This window comes from Amblyomma mixtum, chromosome 2 (assembly GCF_055824585.1).
Source record: "Amblyomma mixtum isolate Tamu chromosome 2, ASM5582458v1, whole genome shotgun sequence".
Lineage (NCBI taxonomy): Eukaryota > Metazoa > Arthropoda > Arachnida > Ixodida > Ixodidae > Amblyomma > Amblyomma mixtum.
The window spans coordinates 228,420,934-228,447,816 of NC_143013.1; the positions used below are offsets into that span (position 1 = coordinate 228,420,934).

The window sequence follows — 26,883 nt, forward strand, 5'->3', positions numbered from 1 at the left end:
TGTCAAGCAGAGCTCACAAGCAGGCTCTACAGCTCCATCTTTTAAAGACGCTCCCTCCATGGTCGTACTGTCAGCTCACAGACAATCGCCCCACTGTTTTTCGTCGATATCAGCCGCTTACCTGCCTGAACAGTGCATAATGTACACCGATGCATCACATGCTGCAGAGCGGGGAGTACCTGCTGTGTATAGTCCCTCCCATCCACATCTCAACTCTCGAGCGACATACACTGCACATACGTGCACCCACCTGGCACAGGAAATTCAGGCCATTTACAGTGGCAGTGATTCCCTTCCGCTCGCTCCTACATTCAATGCAGTTCATCTTTACACCAACTCCCTCGCCGCCCTTGAACAGCTTAAGGTTGTTCGACGCACATTCCAGATCACGCAATCAATTCATCTGCTATGCGCATACGCTGTATTCGCGGCTTTAGCCACGATCCACATAACACTCATGCGGGTGCTATGACTCACCTTGACACATAGGCGACCCGCCACATCCCCCTCTTCCCCCAGATCCGTTCCTGTCCCATGACTCGGATTCACAAGTTGTGCGCCTGCGAACACGCCCTCAATTTCCTTCGTGTTCGCACCCTCTACCTCGTAGTCTTACTCGGCAGGATGTGGTATACATGGGCCTGATTCGGGCAGCGACGGCTTTGACCGTCATGCGTCATCGGTGGCGTGACAAAGATCTCCCAGCAACTGACAGGTGCCCTCACTATTGTACCGGACATAAGTGATGTGCGGCACCTTTTGTGTACGTACCCATTGACGGCTCCTATTAGAAAATGGCTCCTCATGGAGGTCGGCTTGCGATGGAACCGCGAATGTGACTATGTGAAGTGGACTATGAACAATCAGTTCACCGACAACATCCGCGACTACCTCAACGAAACTCGCCTTCACTCCTGGTTTTGCGTTTTGTCTCATGCATTCAATTCCTCCTTTCTCAGCTTTACAAAAAAAAGCAGAGCCGCATACCAACATGGAACTGCAAAATTCGGCGTTAACGGCTGCAGCGGCGCAGTGGAAAAGCAGTTTTTCTTCGCTAATTTATGCACTATTGGGCATTGCGGTATAAAACGTGTCTTAGCCTTCTATTTTCCCCACATTTCCTATGCGATACGCATCGCATTCGTTTTTCAGCACTGTAGTATTTGTCAGGCAGTACGTGAGCTTAACAAGACAAACTTGAAATTTCCCAGCCTGAGAGAAAAAAAAACAATGCTTTGTTGTGCTTAATAAGCTGGTTCCCCAACAAGCACGGCGCGCGTGCATCGTATGTCTGCTACCTTCGCTGATGAGCGCGCACATTTTGCAGGATTGGACAGCCACTTTTATGAAGGTTTTTAGAAAGCAGCACCTGTCGCCGAGGTCTGAAGTTGTATCGTTTCTAACATATCCGGAATATGACGCGAATACCATGTAAGCACTGGCACCTACGCAAATTCCTTCTTTGTTAAAACAATTGGTGAGTGGGATCAGTTAACCGAAACACAAGTGTGCTGGGACTGCTGTTGTGAAGAAAATGTATTTTTTTCTCTCTTGAAACCCCTCCTAAGTCCCATTAACAGAAAAGCCGGCGGCGTTTGATAGTGAGTGTACTAGATAAGATAATATCCCAGCCATGCCAAGAAAATCACGGCAATGTCCTCAAGCCGCTGTTAGACTCAGCAACCCAAGCAGCCCCAACTGGCTGAACGCAATTTGGCGCCAGTATTCCCGACTACACTGGTATCAAAACTGTGAGCAACCGTTTGTCGTACAACGGTCCGGGTGGTGGTATAGATTCCTTTTTCCATAGATTACATGTGCTAGTCAAGTTGGAGGCTAGTTTGTGACCGGTATTCGAAGCGACGACATATGCGCCTTCAAATGTACGCTTTCTTCCCTTAAGATGTAATATAGGTGTGCGCTGAGACAGTTACAGGGCATTTCCACTCAAAAACTAATTTTCGTATCAAAATTGTGACTTAACCGTTAGTTATGCGCCATTTCGGGCGGTGTAATACAATTTCTCGCTGCATATCGCATACGTCTCAGACAGGTTGGAGGCTAGCTCTCGAGTGGGGTTCGAACCCAGCATCCGAATGTTGCACTAGGGCTTTTGTTTGTTTTGGTTTGGTTTATGGGGCTTAACGTCCCAAAGCGACTAAGGCTATGAGAGACGCCGTAGTGGAGGGCTCCGGAAATTTCGACCACCTGGGGTTTTTTAACGTGCACTGACATCGCACAGTACACGAGTCTCTGGAATTTCTCCTCCAAAGAAATTTAACCGTCGCGGCCGGGATCGAAACCGCGTATTTCGGGCCAGCAGCCGAGCACCATAACCACTGAGCCACCGCGGCGGCTCGGGCTTTTGTGGATTCAGCGTTTGTGGAATCAGTCAGCGTTCTAAGGCGCATCTTTGTTTCATTTCTCCGTGCGCAACCAGCGTCGTGGTCGAACCCTCACGGTGAGAGACTAATGCTTCCGCCTCCACAGCAGGTAAGCGGTCGTAAGTGCCCTCTGAATTTTTTTTTTCGGGTTGCCCACAAACCAAACCATCACCACTTTGCGCGCCTGCACCGCGTGATGTCACATCGTTCGCGAACCTGTGGAAGTCTATTTGGAACAAGAAAATAGGTGATGTAATATGCTCAGTCTTTTACCTTCGTTTTTTTTCCCCCCGCTGTTTTTCACTGCAACTACCTTTAGGTTTCGTTACCTCCTTAACCCTGCCATCAGTTAGGTTGAGGGAGCATTACTTCATTCTGCACAGCGGCGCACTCGGCGAATTCGCCATCCGCTTCGTATGCGGAAACTGCGACTTTAGAACCCCATTGCCGCCAGATACCCACAGGTTCTCAGATGGGTAAAAGCTTTCCCCTTGCCTCGCGCTCGGATTGTCTGTGATGAATGTTTCGAAAATTGGTTTCTGAGCCCGCCTTATGTAAACTGACTTTAAGAGCCTGAGGTATAAATATTTAGCTCGATCTGAGCTTCATTCGTTTTTTCCGTTATCTTGCTTTCTGTTGGAGCTGCCCATTTGGATTCTGTATTTCACCATTCAGGCGGTGCTTTCTGCTTTAGCTTAAGTAACCTAGTGGGGAGGTTTTTGTTTCATTTTGTCCGCGCACTTCTGTGCAGCCGTACAAGACGCTCGAAAATTCACTATCTTCTTCTCAAGACTAGTTGTAAGCATGAAATTCACTACAGGATAGACTCAGTGTGTCCTGGGACGGCTCGTAGGTGGTGGCGACCGCCGCATTCGAGTCTTGAGGAAGCTTCGCGGTGGCGTACGAGAAAAGGCGGATGGATTGAACAGGTAGCGGCGTCACACACGGAGCGGCGGATTGGAAAAATGCCTAAAACAGCGCGAAAGACGGGAAAAAAGAGACAAAAAAAGTGGTGTTTTTTTTTTTCAGAAGCCACAGACGATGATAGCGATTCATGCGACACAGTATAGGTTACAATTAGTGTTCCCCCTCAGCATGGCGGGTGGTGTGATCCAGTCCCATTAGTCATCACGAGACACACCGTACGCCCTCCATTCTCCCAATCCAATCCTGCACTCACAGTGCGCCTCGCCGTACCCCGTCTTCCTCCGCTATTTTAAGTACGAACCTTTACTAACATGCCCAGTTGACCACACTTCGAAAAATGGTTTGGTTTGGTTATTGGGGGTTTAAAGTCCCAAAGCGACTCAGGCTATGAGGGACGCCGTGGTGAAGGACTCCGGAAATTTCGATCACCTGGGGTTCTTCAACGTGCACTGACATCGCACTGTGCACGGGCCTCTAGAATTTCGCCTCCATCGAAATTCGACCGCCGTGGCCGCGATCAAAGCCGCGTCTTTCGGGCCACCCACCGAGCGCCATAACCACTTTGGCACCCGGGGGTAATGATGAAAACATCACGTAGATTGTGAACGTAATGTCGCAACATGACTCAAACGTCATTATACATGTGAGAATCTGAAGAAAAACTGCACTCAAAAGTAAATGGGACGAGACGGGAACTGAGCCCGTTCCACCTGGATCCCAAGTTAGAAACGTGACCCTCATGCCACCACGGCAGGTTCGTTCGACTTGTCTAAAGTGATGCCTTGTGTGTCTTGTCATACTATGTCCGTGTCTGCGAAGTCATATGCAAAAAGGGTCTCATGCCTCTGAAAGGAGCGATTAACGCTACCCTGTCATACACTTAAGGTAGAGCTTAAGTTGAGCCAGAATTTTTGTCGACCCTTATATTTATGCAAATTTTCTTGGCTTTCATCTTTGCACTCTTTATAATTTGTGGTATTTGAGTTTAACGTTAGCCCGTGCTTCCCCAGTCTTTTTCTTTGGGATTCGTTGAAACGCGCATCAGTGAAAGTGTGTAGATTGTAAATGCATTTTTCACGCACCCTAAAAATTTCAACGGGAATTAAGAGCCTGTAATTTAAACAGCTCTGACTGACGGCGGTTCTGTGAGGGAATATTTTAAAAATGTAATAAATGCTTTTCGCATCACATGGCGCTTGGAGAGCACATCAGTACAACGGCGAATTGCCAATCTATTAAGGCATGCCGTAGTGAAGGTCTCGGGATTAATTTCGACCACTTGAGATTTCTGGCACTAAAACCTCAGTGAAGGAGTGAAGAGTGGGACGTGCAAGCGTCAAGGTGATCCGTGAAAAAATAAAGCGAATTTTGATCATGCAAGCGCCAGGCGGCCTATGCAGCGTAAAAGACATGCCGAAATCAACATGCTTAGGGTCGTATCAATGTGTACCTATTAGAATATTTGATTTCTGCTTATTTTATTTTAGTTTATTTTGTTCCGGCCGAGTGCCCTCACAACTGAGCTACCGCGGCCAGTGCTCGTTGCTTGTAGCGTTGCAAGGCGAGACAGTTCCGCATTTGAGACAGGCAACGCCTTTCCTCAGTACTTGGCGGCCGCGGAAAATTGGAACTGTTACCTTCTCGACACAGAAAAGTACTTTGGCCTGCAGGTCCTTCAGCGTCTTATTCAAGCTGCGCATAGACACCAGTGTACCGCAGGCACACGTGACTTTAGTGCTGGAGCTACTTTCGCTTCAGTACAATTATTCATGATCTACCAACACCGCTGTCATAGACATTAGATTGTAGTGAGCGGCTCTGTGGGTGCAGGTTTAACACATGATTAATATATTATAGAAGAACAACAAAAGCAATAGTGAATACCCAAATGCAATTACGGAATATGGACTGTGGGAACTCTAAAACCTAACGGGAAGAACTTTGCCGCAACAATTACAGAACACAAATGCTTTAAAAAGAAAATTAGGAGAAGAGCAGAGATTGTAAAGTTCCCTGGAAAAGTGCTCGAAAAAATTGTAGATTCGCGCCTTAACTGGGACCTGCCAACAGGGGAATTTAGCCTCCACATATGTCTGTCTCCCTAAACGGCACTGTAGCAATGACAGCCTAATGGCCCTTACCAGAGATGCGAAACATAGCAAAGCAGAGCGTTCTATAACCATTGTTGTGTTCCTTCATGTGAAGGGTGCTTTTCAAAACATCACACATGAGGGGATTCATTCAGCCTTGCAGACAATTTGTATTGGTGAGTAAACGTACAACTGCCTCTGTGACTATCTTCATGAGAGATCGATTTACATGTCAACAATTCAAGGCGACACAGCCCTGCTTCATGTATCTCGTGGAATTCCTCAGGTGGTGGGCGGTCAGGCCCTACCCTGTTTAATATCTCTCTTGTTGGTTTGAACAAATGCTTCATACCTACTGTTGAAATAACCCTCTACGCCGCTATCATCTGTGTATGGTGCTACAGACACAATAGGCGCTTTGTGTATGCAAGATTGCAGAGGCAATAGGCTGGAGCCCTTGTACAATATGTCATTAGCAAGAAATTTCTTGGTGTGACCCTCGACAAGTCGTCCTGGTGGTCACCTCATGTCCGACAGCTAAATATCAAGCTCCGCTCACATGCCTTTATCTTACGTATGCTCTCGAGCACCAGAAGAGGCTCCTCTACAGATTCATTACTCCTACTGTATAGAATGCCTTGTGAGAGCCTTTTGCGCTATAGCTCCTCTGCTCTTCAATTTACCTCCCATGAAAACTTACAATGATTGAAGTCGTACAAGCTGAAGCTTTGAGAGTGTCTCTCCGCCTTTCGAGGAACACCTCCACTGTGGGTACTCTGGAGGAGGCTAGACATCTCTCCACCAGTGCTGCTGACAGATGACATGATTCGTGCCGAGATTAAGTTTGTGGCGCGTGAACCAAGCCATCTGTTGGCAGCGTACAGCATAACTGAAGTCTCCGATCTTCTCCCGTCACAGTTTCAGAGCGCATCTCACGTCATCTTCACCATCCTGTGAGTTGGCTGCATGAGAAATCAGAACAGCTATTCCTGGCATTACGAGCAAGGCCGATACCCTCGGAACAGCATTTAAATGTTGCGCCCTTCAGTGCATTCTGGATGCTCCAGTGCGCAGTGCCATGTCTGAATTAATGGCTCTGCCACGCCCGTCTCATCAGCAGTCGGCGTGTGGATACCGTCAATGCGCACCACAATCTCGGCGAGACTCAGTCACCAAACATCGACTGCTGCTGCCAATCTGGCTGCTCTACGGGCAGCTTTTGCTTTTATTCTGCTACAACCCCTTGCACTGCGTTATATTCTTATATTCTACTCCTACTTTTGCTATAATGATTATATTCTGCAGCACCCCCTACAAACTGGGTTATGTTTACAGACTCTCGCGTTGCGCTGTGATCGTTGAAGTAATCACGAATTTAGCGCCAGCCCATCGTCGACTTCAATAGGCTAGATACCAAGGCTTCTGAGCTACTTTCCGTGTTTTGGTGCTGCGGTTACCAGCTCACTGATTCCGCGCAAGCAACACAACGCTAACGCAACAGCGAAAGCGGCGCATGCTGCTTCATCCAGAATGATTCCCATTTTCTTCTCGCGATGGGATGGAGCCAGACTTGTGGCTGTTGAATGCTGGCGTTCGCAAAGCTTTCTTTGGTGTGATCCGGAGCGTCAATTCCAACCCCTACATCGCATTTACCCCACTCCCCTGTGACTGTCGCATCCAACGCTGTTAGATAGGCGTGGTCGTAAATGTCTGCACCAGGTTCGCTTGGACGCTCCTTATAAAAACTACTTCATAACAATGGTGTATTCAGCAATTCGCTGCGCCAGACATGTGGTGTGCGCGAAGACCTCGAACACGCGGTCTGCTGCAGCCCCAATTTTAATACACATTGCAAGACATCACAAGGCACTTGAACTCTCCTCCAAGATAGCGCCCTGTGCCTGCAATATGCCCTTGGACCTTAGTGTGATGCGGCTTCTGCTACGCGTGGGACAAAAGCATTATCATTTTCCTGAATGATACACCCACTTTGAAAGTCCGGTGGGTGTGTGAGTGCGCGCGTGTGTGTATATGACCTAATTCTGGTTCACCTTTTTTTTCACCCTCATCTGCAGAAAAATGTCAGGCTAAGAACTAGGCCCGCCTCTTCTGTAACCATTAAAAAGTCTCTCTCTCTCTCTGTCGCTCTTTCTCTCATATTGTTTACGCTCTAGAGGCAGCCACCTCGATTTACCGACTCAGACGAGTGTTCAAGTACTTATTTCTCGATAATAAAGGCAGTGCAGGGCTGATTTTTTTGGCTTCTTTTGCTCCTCTTGGAAATTACGTTCACTGGTTAAGTTGCAAACGATGTGTGCTCCGATGACTATTGTAACGATTTGGAACAGTTTACGTGTTACCTACTGTTTGAGATACTTGCGTTCATATATCAATCATGTGTTACTTCACTGGGTAGCATCATTAAGCTACTTTTGTTCGGTATTTTTCATATTGAACTACTTGATTGTGTGTCCGCAGTAGCGGAGGAGACGCGATCACGTAAGGCATATTTAGTGGCTTTTGACTCCTGCTGCAAGGAATTTCTATAAGGGGATTTTTGTGAATAAAAGAAAGTATGAGTAGAGGAAAGAAGGAAAAAAGGCAGTAAAGGAAGAAAAAAGGAAGAAAAAGAAGAAAAGGTTTTGGAGTGATGGTTAGGAATTTTAATAATCTTCGAGCAGTATGGTGCAGGGACGCCTGGAGAACTTCCTTTCATAGAGCAAGTATGCGAACTGCATTTCCAGCAAAGCCACCTCAATGATACGCGATCTTACTTTGCAGCATTTTCCATGAAGGCTGTGGCAGCGAAATATCAGTAGCAGAAAAACTTATGGAGCGAAAGCTCTATTCCTGATATACAAACTCAGAGAACGGCTGGTTCCGTCAATTTCACCTTCAAGCTCATCCAAGCTACGGCCCCCGCTCGGATCGAGCGGCGCACGCACGAAGGAGCAAGAAAATTGTGCGGCAAATTGAGCGCATTTGACGTCTGCAGCAGGGAACAGTGCCTCTCAGTAGATTTCACTGGCGCCCGCGCAGCGGGCTCACGGAAATCGGCGCACCGGCGCCAAGCGGCGCGGACAACAGAGAGCTCAGCGACAGATGCAGCGACAGTCTACCTACGAAGAATAAAACAAAATCTCTGTAAATCAATGGTCTCGCCCTTCTACAAACCAAGCAAAACCGAGCTATCGCTCGACAAACTTTGTTTAACCGCGTTCAGCCACTGGTAATTTTTTTTTATTCTTGGGTTATCTACGCCCCAATGGTGAAGCCCTCTCATTAGCAGCTGCAGTCAACCCTTATAAAAGTGGTCTATGACAGTCTATAGACTGCTTACAGACTCCATTACCTTCCTGTAGATATTTTGTTTTGTCTATTCGCAGTCTATAGCCTGGGCGTGTATCTCTATATTGCCTGTAGGCAGTTTACGGGCATTATAGACAAAAGTCTACGGACCGTCTAGAGACTATGCAGAGACTTTTGTAAGGAAGGCTTGCCCGGTCGATCAGGCTACGCATGCAGGTAGTCCACGCCTGTGCTAGAATGAGCGGCTTCGAATTAGTAGTGGGAGGGGTTGGATGCGGGAGGCTGCGGGGGGTTTTGAGAAAAACGAGAGAGAAAAAAAGAAAGAAAGAAAGAGAGAAAGAAGGAAAGAAAGAAAGAGAGAAAGAAAGAAAGAAAGAAAGAAAGGAAGAAAGAGAGAAAGAAAGAAAGGAAGAAAGGCAGAAAGAGGATGAAAGGAAGGAAGAAAGAAAGGAAGAAGGAAAGACAGAAAGAAAGAAGCAAGGAAAGAGAGAAAGAAAGAAAGAAAGAAAGGAAGAAAGAGAGAGAGAGAGAAAGAAAGAAATAAAGGAAGAAGGAAAGAAAGAAAGAAAGAAAGAAAGAAGGAAAGAAAGGAAAAAGGAAAGAAAGAAAGAGAGAGAGAGAGAGAAAGAAATAAAGGAAGAAGGAAAGAAAGAAAGAAAGAAAGAAGGAAAGAAACAAAAAAGGAAAGAAAGAAAGAGAGAAAGAAAGAGAGAAAGAAAGGAAGAAAGAAAGAAAGAAAGAAAGAAAGGAAGAAAGAAAGAAAGAAAGAAAGAAAGAAAGAAAGAAAGAAAGAAAGGAAGAAAGAAAGAAAGAAAAGTGATACGGTTTTAACGTAGTTAATAGGGTTGCCGTTGGTAGCTACTATGTGCCAAATTGGCTACTTTTCAACGCTTTCTGGCGATGAAAATTTAAGGTAGGCGCCCTGGCTATTTTCAGGCGACTTTGAACTTTTATTTGGTGCATTTACTACAGCCATTTTTTTTTAACTCGTAGCGACGTAGCCGGCAGGGTCGACGCGCTCCCCAAAAAATTGGCGGGGACTTAGCTTTGGTTAAGCCTGGTAGGTTGCGAAAGCGAGCACAGCGCCTCTATCGGAAGGAACGTGGCACGCCGCGTCTAAAGAAGGAACGCAGTGCGCCGCGTCTACAGGTCACGCGTGGCTACCGGCCTCCGTTGCGCGATGACTCGACTTGGTAGCCCATCTCTCAACCTTTTATGACGTCACGCTATGACGTCACTAGGCATGGCACGGCGTCATAGGTCATTCTAAATGCTACGCGTGGCTACCGGCCGCCGCTGCGCGACGACTCTTGGTAGCCCCTCTCTCACCCTGGTATGACGTCAGAGGTCATTCTAAAGGTCGAACGTGGCTACCGGCCGCCGCTACACGAAAGGCCGTTTATGAACGTAGTATTGCTTTCGCAATAAAAAATATTTCACTAGGCCACGGAGCCGCGACAGAGCGCTGCGTCCAGTTCTTGGGGCAAATGGCGATACAACTGCTGCAGCGGCTTCCAAATGCCTTGCGCTTCGGAGGCTGCATGCCATCAATCCTGCTGATAAAGATAGCTCGAAGAGCCTGAAGGCATGCTGAAGCTGGCGCTGCATTTTTTTTCGCGGGGGGGGGGGGGGGGGCCTCGTCCACCGAGCTGGAGTCAGAAATGCGGCAACTACAAACAATAAGCTTCAACTAATCCACACATCATGTTTGAGTTCATGGAACGCAGTGGCCGGATTGTGTAAAGACACTTGCAGGGAATGCCCTTTTCCTCCACACCTGACGCCATAAGGCAAAAATTTTCTAACTTTCAGTTTCCAAGTCTGATACTGAGCGCGTGTTCTCGATTATTAACTAGTAAAAAAAGGCGCGCAGCTAAGCGAAGTTCGACTGCGTAATGGTGATTACGCGAATGAAGTTCGATCTACGGCTTCAAGGCTAAAACAGCTTCGATGTCCGACTGGGTTGTTGGCTAGAATGTGACAAAATTACTCTCGCAATACCACACTACCTACACACACAGATCATTTCATAATTGATCTCGTTGCAACGTACCTCCCTATCGAAAAATCTCATATGAATTCATATGTGTCTCGTATGATTCCATATGTGTTACATACGAGCTATATGTGTCAGATATGTGTCTCGTATGAACTCGTATGCAGCCCATATGAGTTCTATGTGTCAGTATATGTGCCTCATATGAACTCGTATGCAGCCCATATGAGTTATATGTGTCAGTATATGTGCCTCATATGAACTCGTATGCAGCCCATATGAGTTATATGTGTCAGTATATGTGCCTCATATGAACACATATAGGCTTCATACGAGTTCATATGTGCCACATATGTGCCTCGTATGGACTCATATGGACATCATATGAGCCATATGTGTCGACAAATGCGCCTCGTATCAGCACATATGCTTCATACGAGTTCATATCTGTCACGTACGAGCTCATACGCGTCACAAATGTCACAGATGAACACATGTGCTGCATATATAGTAGTTCACGCGCTACGGAAATGTGACTTGTATGCACTTATTACATATGTGGCATACCTCAACTGACACGCGACACTCGTGCGTACACAAGAGCTCCGATATGCGTCGTATCAGCTTACATCAATCTCGTGCGAAACCGATAGCCGCTGATGAGTGCCTCTTATAGAGTGGGCCTTGTTGTTTGAAAAACGGGGAAAAGAAGGGATGAAGAAGCGATCAACAAGTGCCCAACCAACGCATAAAAAAAAACTCCTGGCCTGTTTCAAATATTTTTCTCCATGATTCTCTGCTTGTGCCCTTTTGTTGTAAACAGCGCCTATCCAAACAGTATGACGTTAGGCGTTTCCAATGTGCTTGGACAAACGTTCAGCTTGAAGGCAAATATTGCCTTCTGGGCTTAGTTGAGCTGTTGAGCGAATAACGCCAGGTATTTTCATGCAAGAGCTCCGACTGTAGTTAACAATAGGTGCGCAACGAGAGTACTACGATGAATGGTGCAGGCGCTGTGAAAATTAAAATACATACAAATATCAGATCTTTCAGTGCTTATCACAGAGCTCATCAAGATTCACAATATCAGTGGAAGTGCAATCGGCTGTAGTTCAGCTCCTTAAACCTGACAAATAAACATTTGACCTCGCACCTAACCGACGAATTCTATAGTAGTGGGAAGCATAGCGTAAGTCTTATCATCCTAATATAACGCAGTAGTTTTCCGTGTCAGCCGTGGTGTAGATTCTGCTTCCGGCAGCCGAGCTGAACGGATCGCAGGGTCATGGGCTCCAGCGGAGCAGCGATAGCGGCTTTTGACGGCCGCGGAAACAGGATCGATGACTGCGGTGATAAGGATTACCAGATTATTTTGCCGACACTGCCAACAGGACGTGTTGTTTTCAACACCGTTTTTCTTCACGGCGACGTGCGAGCGAGGCCGTTCCGGGTCGAGGATTTCCGAGACGCCCTGGCCGAGACCGGTATGCTCCCCGACGTGGTCGCGTTGGGGGCGTACCAAATCAACCACGTGTGGGCGGTTACCCTGCGGAACACGGAGGCAGCAAAGAAGTTGCTCGCCTTCAACGAGCTGCAAGTTAAGAAACGCCGCTGCCTCATTATCGACCCGGAAGACCAGCAGGTAAAGCTGCGGCTACACTGGATGCTTCAAGGTGTGGCCGACGACGACATTCGGACGGCATTCGCGGCGTTTGGCAAAGTGACCGACGTTACGCGTGAGCGGTGGCGGATACAAGGCGTCAATGACAAGAGCTCAACGACAAGAACGGTCCTACTGAAGTTGAAGCCCGGCTTGAAAGTGGATGACCTGCCACACCAGGTACGTGTCGCCGGAGAGTTGGCTCTTGTCGTAGCGCCTGGGCGTCCAATGCAGTGCTTGCGCTGCCATGGTACAGGCCACGTGCGGCGTGAATGCAAGGTTCCCCGCTGTACGAAATGCCGGCGGTACGGCCACGCGGATAATGAGTGTGTCCGCACTTACGCGGTGGCTACGGGCGGGGCGTCGAAAGACGACTCTGCGGAACTCCTGATGGATGTAGTCGAGGCTGAAGAATCTGCGAAAGGCATAGAGGAACCCGAAACGCAAGCAGGATCGACGGGCTCTTTGATGCCGGACGCAAGCCGATGCCGGACGCAGCCAGCCGATGCCGGACGCAGCGATGCCGGACGCAAGCCTGAGGGGGCAGAACCTACTAGAAAGGAGACGGAGGCGTCGAGCGGTGAAGTAAGCGTGCCAGCGCTCCAAGAAACCGAGCCAGCGACTCTGACCGAGGAGAACCTTGACCAGGGCGGCGCCCGCACGACCGGCGTCCCTGCCCCAGCGAAGCGGCCACACGCCCAGACCGGAACCGAAGACGACAAGGCGGAAGCCCCCAGCGTCGAAGAGCCGCCGGCAAAAACGACCCAAGGAAGGCGGTCGTCCATCCGGACACGATCAAGTGTGTCGACGGAGAGGAGAGCCCTTGACAAGCCGCCCCCGCTGCCAGGCCTGGCACCAGCACCGGATGGCTCCGGTGTCAACGATGTCGTCTAGCCAAGCGCTAGACGTGAAGGGTAAGCACCATGTTCCCGGCCTCTTTATTCTGCATTAAAATGGCTCATGCGTTCCCCATGAAAGTCGGTACACTTAATGTCAGGGGACTGGCAAGTAAGAAGAAACAGAGCCAGGTGTACCGCCTTTTAACTGAGCACGACATTGACGTCCTGGCAGTGCAGGAAACGAAAATTGACGGGGAAGAGGAGACCGGGAGCATGGTGAGACGTTTCACGTCTAGGTTTTTTGCAGTTGTCGCCCACGCTGTAGGAACGTCTGCGGGTTGTGTCATCTTTGTAAAGAATGTACCGGGACTTGAGGTTCAGGCATATACGGCGTGTCCTTCGGGTCGATTTGTTTTGGTTGACCTCCTGTACGACAAAACATATTGGCGCATCATTTGTGTGTACGCCCCAAATGCGGTGGATGAGAGGACAGCGTTTTTTCAACGCGTACAAAAGCACTTCAGTTGTGAGAAATGCCTGATCGTAATGGGTGACTTCAATTGCGTCCTGAGGGGCTGTGACAAAACCAGTGCAAGGGCATTTAGGGACAGAAGCACTGAAGTACTCTCAGAAATTATAGACACGTGCAACCTCGATGATGTGGCCGAATGTTTAGAAGGCGAGTGTTGTGTGAGACTCACCCATTTTCAGCGGTCAAGCCATGCACGGCTAGATCGCATTTATGTGTCACCGAACGTTATTTCAAAATGCAGTAGCTACAATGTAGTACCGGTATCATTTTCGGATCATTGTTTAGTGAAGTGTGGGATAGGGACAAAGAAACGAGGAAATCAGTTTTCTTGGGAGATGTGGAAATTAAATAATAAGCTCATTACAGACGACATCTTTAGCAGGAAAGTAAACGAAGCAATCAGTAAATTAAAGCCGAGCGGGGAACTGAAAGTATGGCAGCAGTGGGAACTTTGCAAACAACAAATAAAAATAGCAGCAATCGAAAGGTCAAGTTGCATACGACAAGAGGAGAAGCGTGAGGAGGACAATTTAAGATCTTTACTAGCTAGACTTCTCGAAAGAGAAAGCGAAGAGCCTGGTAAATGGATGGATGACATTAGGAAAATAAAAAATAAGATTGAACTCTTTGACGAAGAACGCTATCGTGGCGCACTGGTGCGGGCTAGGGCGCAAGATATAGCTGATGGGGAGACACCTTCAAAACGAGCGCTAGGAATGGAAAAAACGCATGCTCAACGAAATCACATTGAACAGATTGAATGGGGCGGGGCGTTATCTGGAGAAAGCGGGCATATCCAGCAGGCATTTCTTGAATATTATCAGGCGCTGTTTGCAAAGCAAGAAGTGGATGTGAGCGCATTCAAGGAAAAGTTTCTTGGCGCTTTGCCGCGATTAGATGACGAACAGAAAGAAAGGCTGCAGCTGTCGATAACTGCGTCGGAGGTCGAGCAAGCGATAGAAAATTTGAACCTGGGAAAATCTCCTGGACCTGATGGGTTAAGCGCCGCTTTTTACAAAGCATATAAACGCGAAATAGTGCCAGTACTGACAGCAGTTTTTAACGAAGCCTACAAAGAAAATGAATTGACCCCGTCTTATGGTAAATCCCATACAGTGCTAATCCCTAAATCCGATGACGCAGAAAAGTTAAAGCAGGTCACAGCATATCGTCCTATCGCCCTCACAAACGTGGATTATAAAGTTTTCATGAAGATTTTAGCCTGTAGACTACAGTCAGTAATTCAGGATATAGTCGGTCCCCACCAGACGTGTGGGATCAAGGGACGCTCTATTGTTTCCAATATTCATAAAGCGAGGTGTGTGCTGGAATGTTGTGATTACACAAATAGCTGTGTAGCCATCCTTCAGCTAGATCTTGAGAAGGCATTCGATTGTGTTTCGCACGATATCCTGTTCTGCATACTCGACCATGTGAATTTAGGGTCCATTATTTGTGAGGGAGTGACCTTGGCGTACCGGAGCTGCACGACAAGATTAATTGTCAATAAGAGTTTGGGGGCCCCCATTAGCCTGCAGCGTTCGGTGCGCCAGGGTTGTCCCCTCAGCCCTCTTCTATTCTGCATTTACATTGAAGCGTTGTGTTTGAATATCATGGAAAGTGAAAAAATTCGAGGATTCCAGCTACAGGCAGCAGAAGTTAAGCTGCTGGATTATGCGGATTATGTCGCGGTGTTCACAGTGAACCGGGAAGGTATAACCGAGGCCGTGGCATGCGTAAAAGAATTCACCAAGATCACCGGTAGTAAAGTGAATTGGTCAAAGTCCCTGGGGCTTTGGCACGGAGAATGGCCAACGAAGCCCGGCAATTTTGCAAACGTGTCCTGGGTGACGACCCCAGTAAAGTACTTAGGCGTTCCACTGGACGGTTATCGCGATAGCGATTCGTACTGGAAAGCACAGACGCAAGCCACGCGTGAAAAGGTGGAAAGGTGGAAAGGTGGAAAGGGCGACACCTTTAAATTTTCGCAAGGGCCACAGTGTGCAATCTGTTTTTTATGTCTAGGCTGTGGTACGTGATGCAAGTGTTGCATTGTGCAAGGATGAACGTACAGAGACTGCACCGGATCTTTGCCGTTTTTGTGTGGGCTGCGGACTGGGAACGCTGTAGCCGGACCAATTTGTTTAGGCGGGTGAAGGATGGCGGCCTGAGTCTGGGACACTTATTTCTGCGGCAGATTGTAAGCAGATTTTGTTTTGTGCGCGATGTAAGCGATCCGTTTTTGCGCACTGTGTGCCAATTAAGGCTCGGAAATGCACTGCCGGACTTTGTTGTCACAACCGAAAGTTTCTCGGGACGTATTTTTGGTTACTTTAGAGACGTTGTCGCGAGTGTTCGATTCCTGTCTGTTCGATTTTCGTATGAATATTTATCTTTTGTTAGCAGGAAGAAGTTGTATAAAGATTTGTGCGATGTAGTTCTTCCACAACCTATGTACAGGGCCTTATACAATGGAGGCCAGGGACGCGACGTACTTAAGCGTGTGAAGGCGATGCAGGTGCCGCCAAGTGCAAAAACTTTTTTCTTTAAATTACATACCGGAACACTACCAGTAAAGGAATTCTTGGAAAGGAAGCAGTTATTTCTACCTTGGGGATCACATTGTTTAATTTGTAAACAACCAGAAACAATAGACCACGTTTTTTTGCACTGTTGGGAGGGGGTATACTTTTGGGACATCTTGCAACGGACTTTAAAAAAGGAATTTCCGCTCGACGCTCATGGTATTCGGTACTTGCCTGTAGAGAGTGAGGATGGGACACCATTCGACCTCATTATGCTAATGGGCCTCCATTGTATTTGGCGCTCCAGAATGGCAGGATATCATTGCGATCCTGATGCACGGCCAGCACGGATCTATTTTCGGGAGTGCATGCATAAGTATATTGAAGTTCAGAAACTTGCTCCTGAAGCTCCCGAGTGGCTCGAAAGAGTCGAGCCTTTGGTGACGCTTAAGGAGTTTTAATATGATGAAGCCACGCACCCCCGGGCGGATAGTGTTGTTAATTATTGCTCATTGCGCTCTGTAAGTGTATTTGTGTACTGTGGTTCCTGCCGAAGTCAGGCAATAAATAAAAAAAAAAGTCAGCCGTGGTGTAGTGGTTAGTGTAGTGAGCTGTAGATCTCTAGGTCAGTGGTTCGAATCCAGACCCAGCCGTAGTTTTTTTCGCGTCCGAATTTTTTTTTTACTTTCTTTAGTTCACTAACTTCAATGGAAGCTATTTTATTGTTAATTGCCTTATAATTCCACCCCAGCCCTTCCCTTTCCTTTCCTTTCCCAATAATTGTAAACCAGACACATATGACACATATCACACATATGACACATATCACACATATGACACATATCACACGTATGACACATATTCCATAATCTCGTATGAACCAGACACATATGACACATATATATGATATTTTTCGATAGGGTGTGCATTGAAGAACAAGAAAAGGTTAAAATTTTGAGCTCTTTATCCTGTTCAATGCATTGATTTAAATCCTAGTATTTATTTCTGTTTTATAACCGTTGTATTCACAATATCGCTTCTGTTCCATTTCGCTACAAATTTGGCGTTAAGATTGAATGGTATGGCTACTTTTGGCTACTCTGAGATTAAGTTTTGGCTCCCTTTAAAATGTTCCCAATGGTACCCATGGTAGCTGAGCCGAGTAGACATGCGAAAACGTGTTTAGTCTGATCTGTTTCGAGCCGCCGCGGGTTCGAAACTCACTCTCGGCGACATTTATTTTATTTCTGCATGGGCTGTTGTTATGGTAGGTTTCACCACGGTCGCCCTCACGGTCACCTTCCCTTTGGTTAAAGCTGGCGCGACGCTCCTCCGAATTTACCCGAGCTTTCTCCCATTGGCTGCAGCTTCCACAGCGCTCATCCGAACTCACCCGACCTTTTCCGAGTTGCTGCGATGCTTCAAACAAGATTCATGGTTTTGTTGGGATCGTGTAAAGAGTGCTTTAACACTGAAAGAGAAGAGAGAAACAAAATGAAACATTTTTTTCCCTTTCGAGAGTACACATAAACTGTGCAAATAGCAATGCCTATGGAAGCAATCTTCGTTTGAGGGAACAGAACTAAAAACGTGAGTTCTTTATATTCAGCTGTCACGTAAAAATATGAACAAGACTATTTACATGCAATACAACTTCTTATTTGTTGCCTACAAACAAAAGTACAAGAAAATGAATAATCTAAAGAAAAAATGTATCCCAAAAGCCTACGCGCAAGTCAAAGAGGAATAGCTAACACCGGAAATATGGTTATCAGCTGATTACTACATACATCCCTGCTTGGAGCGTGAGGGCGTAAGGAAAAAAAAATTAAAAATGAATTCTTGCATTGTGGCTATAGTGCATGTGTCCACTGGCACACATTGCATGTGCGGTGTAGTAGTGTCTAGTGCAGTCGAACTATTTGAGCATGCCAGGAGTAATAAATGAAGGGTGCGATGACCAGGACTTCGTCCATTCAAAAAGCCTTGTTCTTGCGCGGCATCTAGTCGGTGATAATTAGGTGAGCTAAGACTCTCTGCAGTGGAGTTACCGACAGTGCTGGGTAATTCTTGTGGGGTGTTTTTTTTTTTCGTAATCTTCTTTCAAGTAAAGCTCAAAGTAACTCAAGTGCACTTTCTTTTTTTATTAATGCGATCCGTGCGCAGTGGTGCTAGCGGTGCTTGTGGCATGAAAGTACACCGGACAGAATGGCGCGGTATAGACGGCCGCTATAGGCGGCTGCTGTGACTGCGCACCGTCCTTTAATCGCTGCTTTTTCCACACAAGAGTCTCATTTCTTCGAACAATTCGCAAATTAAACACAGAGTCCACGGCTCCGGAAACCATTTACTTCGCTGCTCTATGCGATCCAATTGGCCGGATCATCATGTGGACGCTGGGATAGGAGTAATGGTGCATGTCCGACTCGGTTCCTCGCACGCTCCATTCGATCCCGTCGCCGTAGCTGTCGTGCTGGCCATTCAGGTTGAGGCCGTTCAGGTTGGTCGCGTGGCAGTGGTTGTACCACCAGGCTCCTAGATACCTGACGGCGCAATTTTCCGGTGATTTGTCATTGTCTCGGTCGAAAGTAGTGAAGGCGCAGTCGTTGCTGTAACTCAGTGCGTCCCAGCCTGCGTAGGATACAGTATATTAAAGCGGAAACACGTCCGCAATGCCAAGAATGAACCCTCTATAGACCTTTCCAAAAAGGGCTCCCTGTGCGCTGCCATATTGTTCCCTGGACTGCAGTGGGCACCGTCCGCTAGCACGGTGGAAGCGGCGATACGCCTCCTCTCTGGACTGCTAGAAACCGGTTCTGCCGCCGGAAACAATATGGCGGCGCCCAGGTTGGAAAGGTGTATATTTATTCTAAGGTCGCTTTCAGCATTTAGAAAGCTTTCAGAGCGACATCCGCCAAAACAGCCTCTACACTAGGACAAAAATTAAAAATCTAGTGCTTTGGACCTGCCCTTATTTCCGTGCTATCTGGCAGAAACACCTGAACGGTGCAGACCGCCCCAGGCCGTCCACAGGATGTAGAAGAATGGACTTTTGGGCCGCACCACTGGGCGTTATTGGACTTCCTTCAAAAGTCCATTGTGAATCTATATCTGTAAATAATACTTTATGCCAGCAGGTACACTGTCGCAATAAAAAAAAAGTGCCTCTGGGGTCCGCCTGAGATGCTTGATTATATGCATGAAAAATATTAATAAACGGTCCCGAATCACTGCTTCGTCGATCACAAGTTGCCCCATGAAAACGCTAGGACAACTCACTAAGGACGCTCGTGCAGTATCGCTATCTGAATTTTCATCTTCTGCGTTGGCTTCTTATCGGAAATTGCCGCCTGGTAACAAGAGTCACAACAAAAGTTCTGGTTTGCCCCACTATGCAGGCAGCCTATTGACCAACCTGTATAACGCCTGCTTTTCCCATTAATCCTGGCAGATAATCGTCATGTAGCATTGCTGTTCACCCCGGAATCTGACGTTTCTAACACACAGCGGGAAAATGAAAGCCGACAGTACAAGCGTTCTTTTCTTACTAGATATAGTTATTACATAAGCATGAGAATTTTTAAAGAAGCCTAGAAGAGGGGCAAAGTGCTTTTGCGTTTCTAGCTGGACGCAACCTTCCTCCACTGAGTAATCACCCGCGTTCTATTCTTTCTTGCTTGTAGTTAGTTCTTTCGCTAAAAGCCTCTCATAATGTTCCTCCACCATTGCTTCCATTTAACAAAATTTCTTTGAAGCGACTGATTTTGTGTACATACCATCCGTACCAACGAACTTTCCCAACCGTAGCCTGAACAACTCCTCTTCGTTGCCGACCCAGAAGCTATCGTAGCCGATAGCGATGGTATCACCCGTGTCGTTGCTGAGGATGACCCTCAGCTCCATGTCGTCAGGTCCCGACGTGAGAGCGTGCAATGCCCTGTTGCCTGCACGCCGCGAAAGCGACGAATTATTTCCCAGATCACCCTTTCAGAAGGCTGATATTACTGGCTGCCTGACGTCACAGTGTTACAAAGTTTGCAGAAGGAAGGCTTGCAAGCAGATGGGACCAGTTCTCGACAGACAGGAAATTGGCACTAAATCACGATCGCCATTGAGCACATAAGCGTGCCTTTCATCACATCAGGAACAAAAGCAAGACAGAGAGAGCTGCATTTAGAAAGAATGGCAGAGAGGTAGGCCTGCGAGATCGTTATCTGTCCGGCTGCTCTGGATTGAGAAAGGGAAGAAAAGAATTAGTGTTGTGACAAGAGGAAGAGCGTCCGCCTGTGTACGCTACTATTTTACCCTGCATTTCTGCGCGCATTCCGGTGAGAGAAAAATCCCCATTTTATCATTTTTTTTTGTTTCATTGCACTAGCGCAGTTAAGCTTTCAAGTCTATGAACGCCGATGTGCTATCACCTATATTTTACGAAGAAATCTTGTAGTTAGCAGTATCTCAGAGAGAAAACCATTCGTCAGACGATCAACCTTGCGGCAGCCTGAAATATGTCTTGAAAGATCTCATCAGTTTTTAATGAGAACGCAATTAGGTCATGGTCTTATAAAAAAAATGCCGTCTTCTGTGTCACGAGACTGCCTGATTGGTAGAGAAAGGTCCTGTGGCCATGTGGCGAGATCACAACCTTTTCACCATGGCACGTGGCAACCTGCAAAGCGGGCTGTGAGCACCTGCATCCTGTAGCACGTAGCAATGAAATTAATTGAAATAAATTTGATACAGTTACCACCTGCCCACCGTGGCGTGCGCATGGGCCGCATGGGAGCTCGGGAAGAACAACCTTGTTCTCACAAACCCCACCGGTGTCTGCATTTGAAACAGCCATCTGTCGGAGCAGTGGCGCATCGCTTAAGCGCACACTAGGGCACTCCCCGCGATGTACTAATCTAATTGAGAGGGTCGTGACATCAGCAATGTCACGTGATCAGCAGTAGGTCAACCATAGGGCGCCGCCAAATTGCAAATTCTGAAATTAGTAAGTTTGCCTACCCCTGAAAATTTCAAACGACCCCAAAAATTTTATAAATTTGTCCACCATAAAAAATGAATTAAGGTTAATTAGTGTGGATTGGTGGGCGGATTAAAATGGATTAGTGTGCCTGATTAGTATAATTCAGTGTGATAATTCGATCGAAGCTACTGGAACATTCTGGAAGGTGATGACTCATGCATACCATCTAGGGGCAATGGAATAGGCTCAAATCAGAGTTTTGGCGGCAATGTCGCAACAACATCAGTCACTAATTGCAGACACCATAGGAGGCAACCTAAACTACAGGAATTTGTTCTTTAAGAACGTGTTCATGAAGGCCCTCAAGGTTTCAGTCATTTGTGCCTGGCTATGTCTATTTCTAATTATTCACAGCCGAGAAAACATTCCGCTTCGAATGACACTAGATATCCAACTAATGCAAGCGAATGAAATTGGTGTCTGGAGTTAAGCACCAATCCAGTACACCTTGGCTGGGTCACCGAATCCCGAGGCGTACTCCGTCCAGTTTCTGTAGAAGTAGAAGACGCCGTTGTCGAACTGCCCGCGCCTCTGAATGACCTGCGTGACACGGGTGCACAGGGAATGTAACACTGCCACCTGACTATAGCGTTGCCCTTGCGACATAAGCACAACCAGTAGCCCATAGTGCGAGCAGAACTGTTTCAACCTCTCACAAGCGCCACCTGCTCCAGTGAATTTACTGCTACGGAATACTGCGCCCACCAAGCGAGTGATATGTGTGTCTTTGACGGTGGCTGGGAAACTGTAAAACAAACTAGCTTACTCCATGGGCATTAAAAAAACAAAAACTGAAAACATGAGACTAACTTTCATGTCCCGCGTTGTCCTAACCTAACCTAACACAACTACACCCAACCCAACGCGTTCTAACCTAACCTACACGTCCCTAGACAAAGTGCCTAAGTTAGAATGGTAGGGCATGGCCTACCAGTACGCCATCGCTTCAATTTCCATTCGCTGTAATCCACAGCTCGCCAAGTGCAAGGCTAATTGATGGGTGAGACATAGGAGAGGGCTTTCTCCTCCAGTTAACGTAATTAAGCTGGTGTGATGATGATGATAGTAGGCATGCCGTTGCTGACGTCGAAGAAAAATGCGAAGCCCTGCTTAAGCCGGATTCACATTATATCTATCATGCCATGAGCACACTGACAGAAATCTTAGAAATACTAGACAAGCTCTCACCGAGTTCTATATATACCCTGCCCGCTCTTATGAAGAAGGGCACGACCCGCCGACCAGCGCAGGAATTCTGGTATAAACGCGAGTGATGTTTGCGACAGGAGTGCTCCTGCCAGTGATGCGGATTAGCTTACCGTCCATCCTCCGCCGTCCTCATCCATATCGCAGTACACAGTCTGCCCCGTGAGGTCACCCGGCCAGATGAAAATGGTGTAAATTCCGCTGGTCGTCTGACCCGCGTGAAAAAGCTCGGTGCAGTGCCTGGGCCGTATGTTGTCTGCAAATGGTGTTCTCGCATTCAAAACCAGATTTCACCTTGCTTGAAATCCATGTTTTCTTACCGAGCTGTAAATCGGCCTCTGTAAGGTGTGCACAACTTTTGACTTTTAGCGCATCGGAGGCGCATGAACACAGCTGCCTGGAAACTGTGCTCTCTTCCTCAGCGTGCAAGGTGTACCAAAACTGCGTTCTCTTGATTTCTCTGAGCAGAAATGATTTTATGGGCATGGTTGGTATGCAGCCACCACCCACAACTCATGCTGTGACTCTTTTCCCTCCCTCTTGCACCGTGTTGCATATATGGTGATGATGCGCGGTGCACCTGCCTGCCTATGTCTGTTTCGTCAGATACACCCTCATTCTTACCAGTTGTATGAAATGGACACAAATCCATCTCAATAGCTTTCAGTTTACCTCTGGCGAGGGAAAGAAAAGCATCTCTTAAGGCACCTTTTAAGCATCCCTAAGGTATGAGATGCTATCGATCACAGTGTGTTGGTTCGTGAGTAGCTAATTGTGTCATATTGATATAGAAGCACGGAGGTGAACTGCTGAGCGGTATTCGCTTTATAAAACCCCCAATTCTTCATTTCGAATTTTCGCTGTTGAGTTGGCCTTTTACACGCTATAGTTACGCCCAGATATTCCATCAATGCGTAAGAATCTCTTCATGATATTGACGCCCAAATGCTCTTGCAAACCCATAGTTTTCGTCAAATTCAACCTTCGTACTCATTTGTCTAAATAAATCAATAGCCCTGTCAATGAAATCCTGACACTCCAGTACTTTAATCAGCTCGCTTAAATCCCAGCACTTTTAAACAAGGCTAAACTTCCAACTCTAACCGACAGAAACAGAACTTTGCGCCTTAAATATTTATGTCACTTAATCAAAGGTGATTACAAAGTAGACATTTCGCACATAATTTCCTTTTCAGCGGGATAAGCTAAACAACCGAGACACGCCCTAACAATAAGACCTTATTGAGCTCGCAATAACTGTTTTAAATGTTCCTTCTTTCCTAGGAAAATTACTGAATAGAATACGATAGATAATGACAAAGTCATACTCCCCTCGCTAAATCTATTTTGCTTCCACCTCGATGCGTGAGCTCCAGTTTAACCATTCTATGTTGTTTTTGCCATGAATTTATTATTTCATTTGATGCTTTGTGTTCAAGTTTGTATGCTTGGCATATTTCTCCCTTGTTGCCTATGAAATGTGTGTCGTAGTGTACTCCACCCTGCTAAAATCCCAGTTGGGATTGCAGCATTTATAAATAAATAAATAAAGAATTTCTCGACGCCTCGAGAAGTAGACTTACTCTTGATATCCGAGAGGGCTGTCATGAGCTTCTCTACGTGCCCTTCAGCCTGGGCAATGGCGATGTGAACTTTGGCAGCAGTCGTCACATCCATTGCGTACGAAGCCAAGAAGACGACGAGCAGCTTACTGGTGGTGAAGGGCCAGGCCATTTTTGCTGTAAGCTAGTATATAATTCTGGCTCCCTAAAATCAACTTCTTGAGGGCAGCCCCTACACAGAAACGGTATGGGCAATAGTCAAAACAATAGTTATAATAAATGAAATTCTCACCTCTAAGAGTTGATGAGTGAACTATTCTCTAGCACGTCATTCAATGACTGAAGCAGCGCAGTAGGCACCAATGTCTCTATTAAAGAACTGATGTTTCCCACTGATATAATTCAATTTTAATATTCGGTTGAGGAACTCGTGCCATGCTAGTGTTATAAAAGTTATCTTCGTGTTGTAACCTTGGGACGCGAAAAATGAAGAGTCTTTCCATCTAGATTAAAGAAACGTGAATCACAATAAACATTTTCGTAATAATGGAGAGTGGAAATGAACAAAGCTTACCAGTTACTGAGAGCAAGGCCTCAAACGAACGCGACAGCGCTACCCGTGGGATGAAACGCGTGCGCTGCGCCAGGAACGTCCTTTCCCGTACACCCCTTAGAAGCAAATGCTCGACGCTTTCTCGAGGCGTACTCACATCGTGGGAAGGCGGTGCCAACCCGAGCGCCTCTTAACAGATCCAAAGGAGAGGAAGTGGGAGATGAAAATCAAGTCTCCTGACATACAAGAGCCATCGGGTTGCGCCAGCCGCTCCGAGGCCGCAACAGGCGCGTTTTCACTAAAGGGCTTTAGTTTTCACGGCCAGTGAGCGCCACCTATGATTGCGTGAGGAAGGGAACACTCCACATGTACCCGTACGGTCTTCTCGCCATCTCTCGCGGTGTATCGTTTCCCGCTGCTGTACCCACTTGGACAGTTTAATTACGAATCACTTTTTATCCGCATTTCTTATAAATGGCTGCCAGAAATGAATACTTTTAATTGCGACTCATGTATCGCTGAGGCATTGTAATCAACTCAACGCATGTCTCGCCATTAATTTAGCATTTATTGCCTTCCCTTCTTTCCCTTCACGTTGCCCGAACCGACTGCCGGATAAAGCCTGACTAGTCTCACTGGCTTAAGCTGCCCCGCTCAAGTACAATAAATATATCATTAGACGACTGTGAAGATGTGCGCGGCCGTTTAATCGTACTTTATTGGATCATTCTTCATTTCGCCTGAAAAAAACGCAGAGGACACAGAAGAAAAAGTTCTGATGAGTTTGACAGGATTGTGGACCCAATTTAAAATCGCACAATGGCAGCGGCTGAAACCGTACAAAGAGCAAAACCAAACACACAGGCAGAGTATATAAATCACGGAGATGAACGCAACCAATCGATGGCAATTAAGAACAGTGGCAAATAATAACTGGTCTTCATGACCTTAGAAAAGCTTATCAAAGAAATGGCTATGAAATGAGGCTGTAGTGACGAAATGAGATATCTATCACTTGCAAAAGCCTACCAGCCGGCGATGAGGTGCAGAATGCACAAGATGCTAGCAAGGAAACGAAATTTGTCCGCAGTGAGTGTACAGGTAACTATACCGTTTGTTCCTCTGCTCTCCCCTGTATTTTCCCGTAACTTTCCGGGCCAACATTGCATCCCATGAAAGGGAAGGTGACTTCTGAGCATCGAAGTAGAGGTTGATCAAATGATCAGTCAGGGAGGAAGATGAAGTGTTGCGGGAACTTCACGGTGCGACATGCAATGCTGCTTGGACATAGGACCCTTATCACTGGTCCCTTCTGGATTTCATTCGTTCAGCAAATATTTCCCCATGGACGTCATTCATCCCTCCTATCCTATGCCATGAGTCTGTAACCACTGCTTTCAAAGAAAACTTGCGAGGGCATTGCTCTCTGCTTTATCAAGTTCGTTCCTTCTTGCGCTGTCTTTCTGTGCTGAAAACCAATTCTATTAAATAAAGACACCGCTGAAGATCGCTCCAGGAAGCAAAGGTCATTGTTTTAGACGGGATAGGCGAGCATGTAGAGAAAGCGGAAAACTGTTAAGAACGAAAAAAATTGTTATGACCGATATTTTATCATACTTGCGCAAGCAGATCGCAATTCAATAGTCGGCGGTTGGCGTCATATTGACGCAAATTTTAAAAAACATTGTCAGCGAAGAGCTCAGTTGTTCTAATCCAAAGCTGTGTATTTCAAAGGAAGAAGAGAGTTAGGCGTATAACCGATGGTTTGGAAATCAGAGAGTAATATGTGTCAACAACCGCAACAACGAGATGACAAAACCGAAACAATGCAAGTGGAAATGAAGGAACCCGCCAGATTCGCGTCTGAGCGGATGTGCAAGGATGCGATTTCCAATGGAAGCGAGCGTCTTGGACGTGTGTTTCAAGTTGAACAACATCTGCCGGAAGCGTTATCACACTCTCGAGTTTTGCGCTTTCAGACCTCGGCCGGAAGAGCCCAGTTACCCAGCAGTCTCCAGCTTCCTGATTCCCGTCACAAGCACACGTAGTCGGCCGTTTTAGGCTTCATTCGGCTGCGAAAGCGATTGAGTTACTTAACTGCTTAAAAAGTTACTTAAAGTGTTCATAAACGCTTTCAGTGGTCTAAAGCTGATTTAAGCAAAATTGATAAATCTGCTGTTACCATAAAAGCTCAGCTGATAAATGTCACAGTACCAGGACAGTAAATCGGTGACAGTTTGGAATAATATTGGAATGAAATCAAGCCGC

At 46.8% G+C, this 26,883-nt stretch overlaps 1 protein-coding gene across 1 annotated transcript; it reads right to left on the reverse strand.

Annotated features, from left to right (window-relative positions):
* Positions 1–18,601: 18,601 nt before the first annotated feature.
* On the reverse strand, positions 18,602–24,724 carry LOC149362837 (techylectin-5A-like). The gene is made up of 6 exons (XM_089569827.1): positions 24,637–24,724; positions 24,084–24,565; positions 22,614–22,756; positions 21,729–21,834; positions 20,039–20,206; positions 18,602–18,893 (listed from the first exon to the last, which is right to left on the reverse strand). The coding sequence occupies exons 2-6, from the start codon at positions 24,232–24,234 to the stop codon at positions 18,610–18,612; spliced, it is 852 nt and encodes a 283-aa protein (XP_089425953.1). The 5' UTR covers positions 24,235–24,565; positions 24,637–24,724; the 3' UTR covers positions 18,602–18,609.
* Between the last annotated feature and the right edge of the window lie 2,159 nt (positions 24,725–26,883).

Coding starts and splice junctions, on each gene's coding strand:
- LOC149362837 (XM_089569827.1), bottom strand. CDS start 24,234: ATGGCCTGGCCCTTCACCACCAGTAAGCTGCTCGTCGTCTTCTTGGCT. Junction 21,835..22,613: donor AGGACGGCGGAGGATGGACG/GTAAGCTAATCC, acceptor CGTGTCACGCAG/GTCATTCAGAGGCGCGGGCA. Junction 20,207..21,728: donor AGCCAAGGTGTACTGGATTG/GTGCTTAACTCC, acceptor CGCGGCGTGCAG/GCAACAGGGCATTGCACGCT.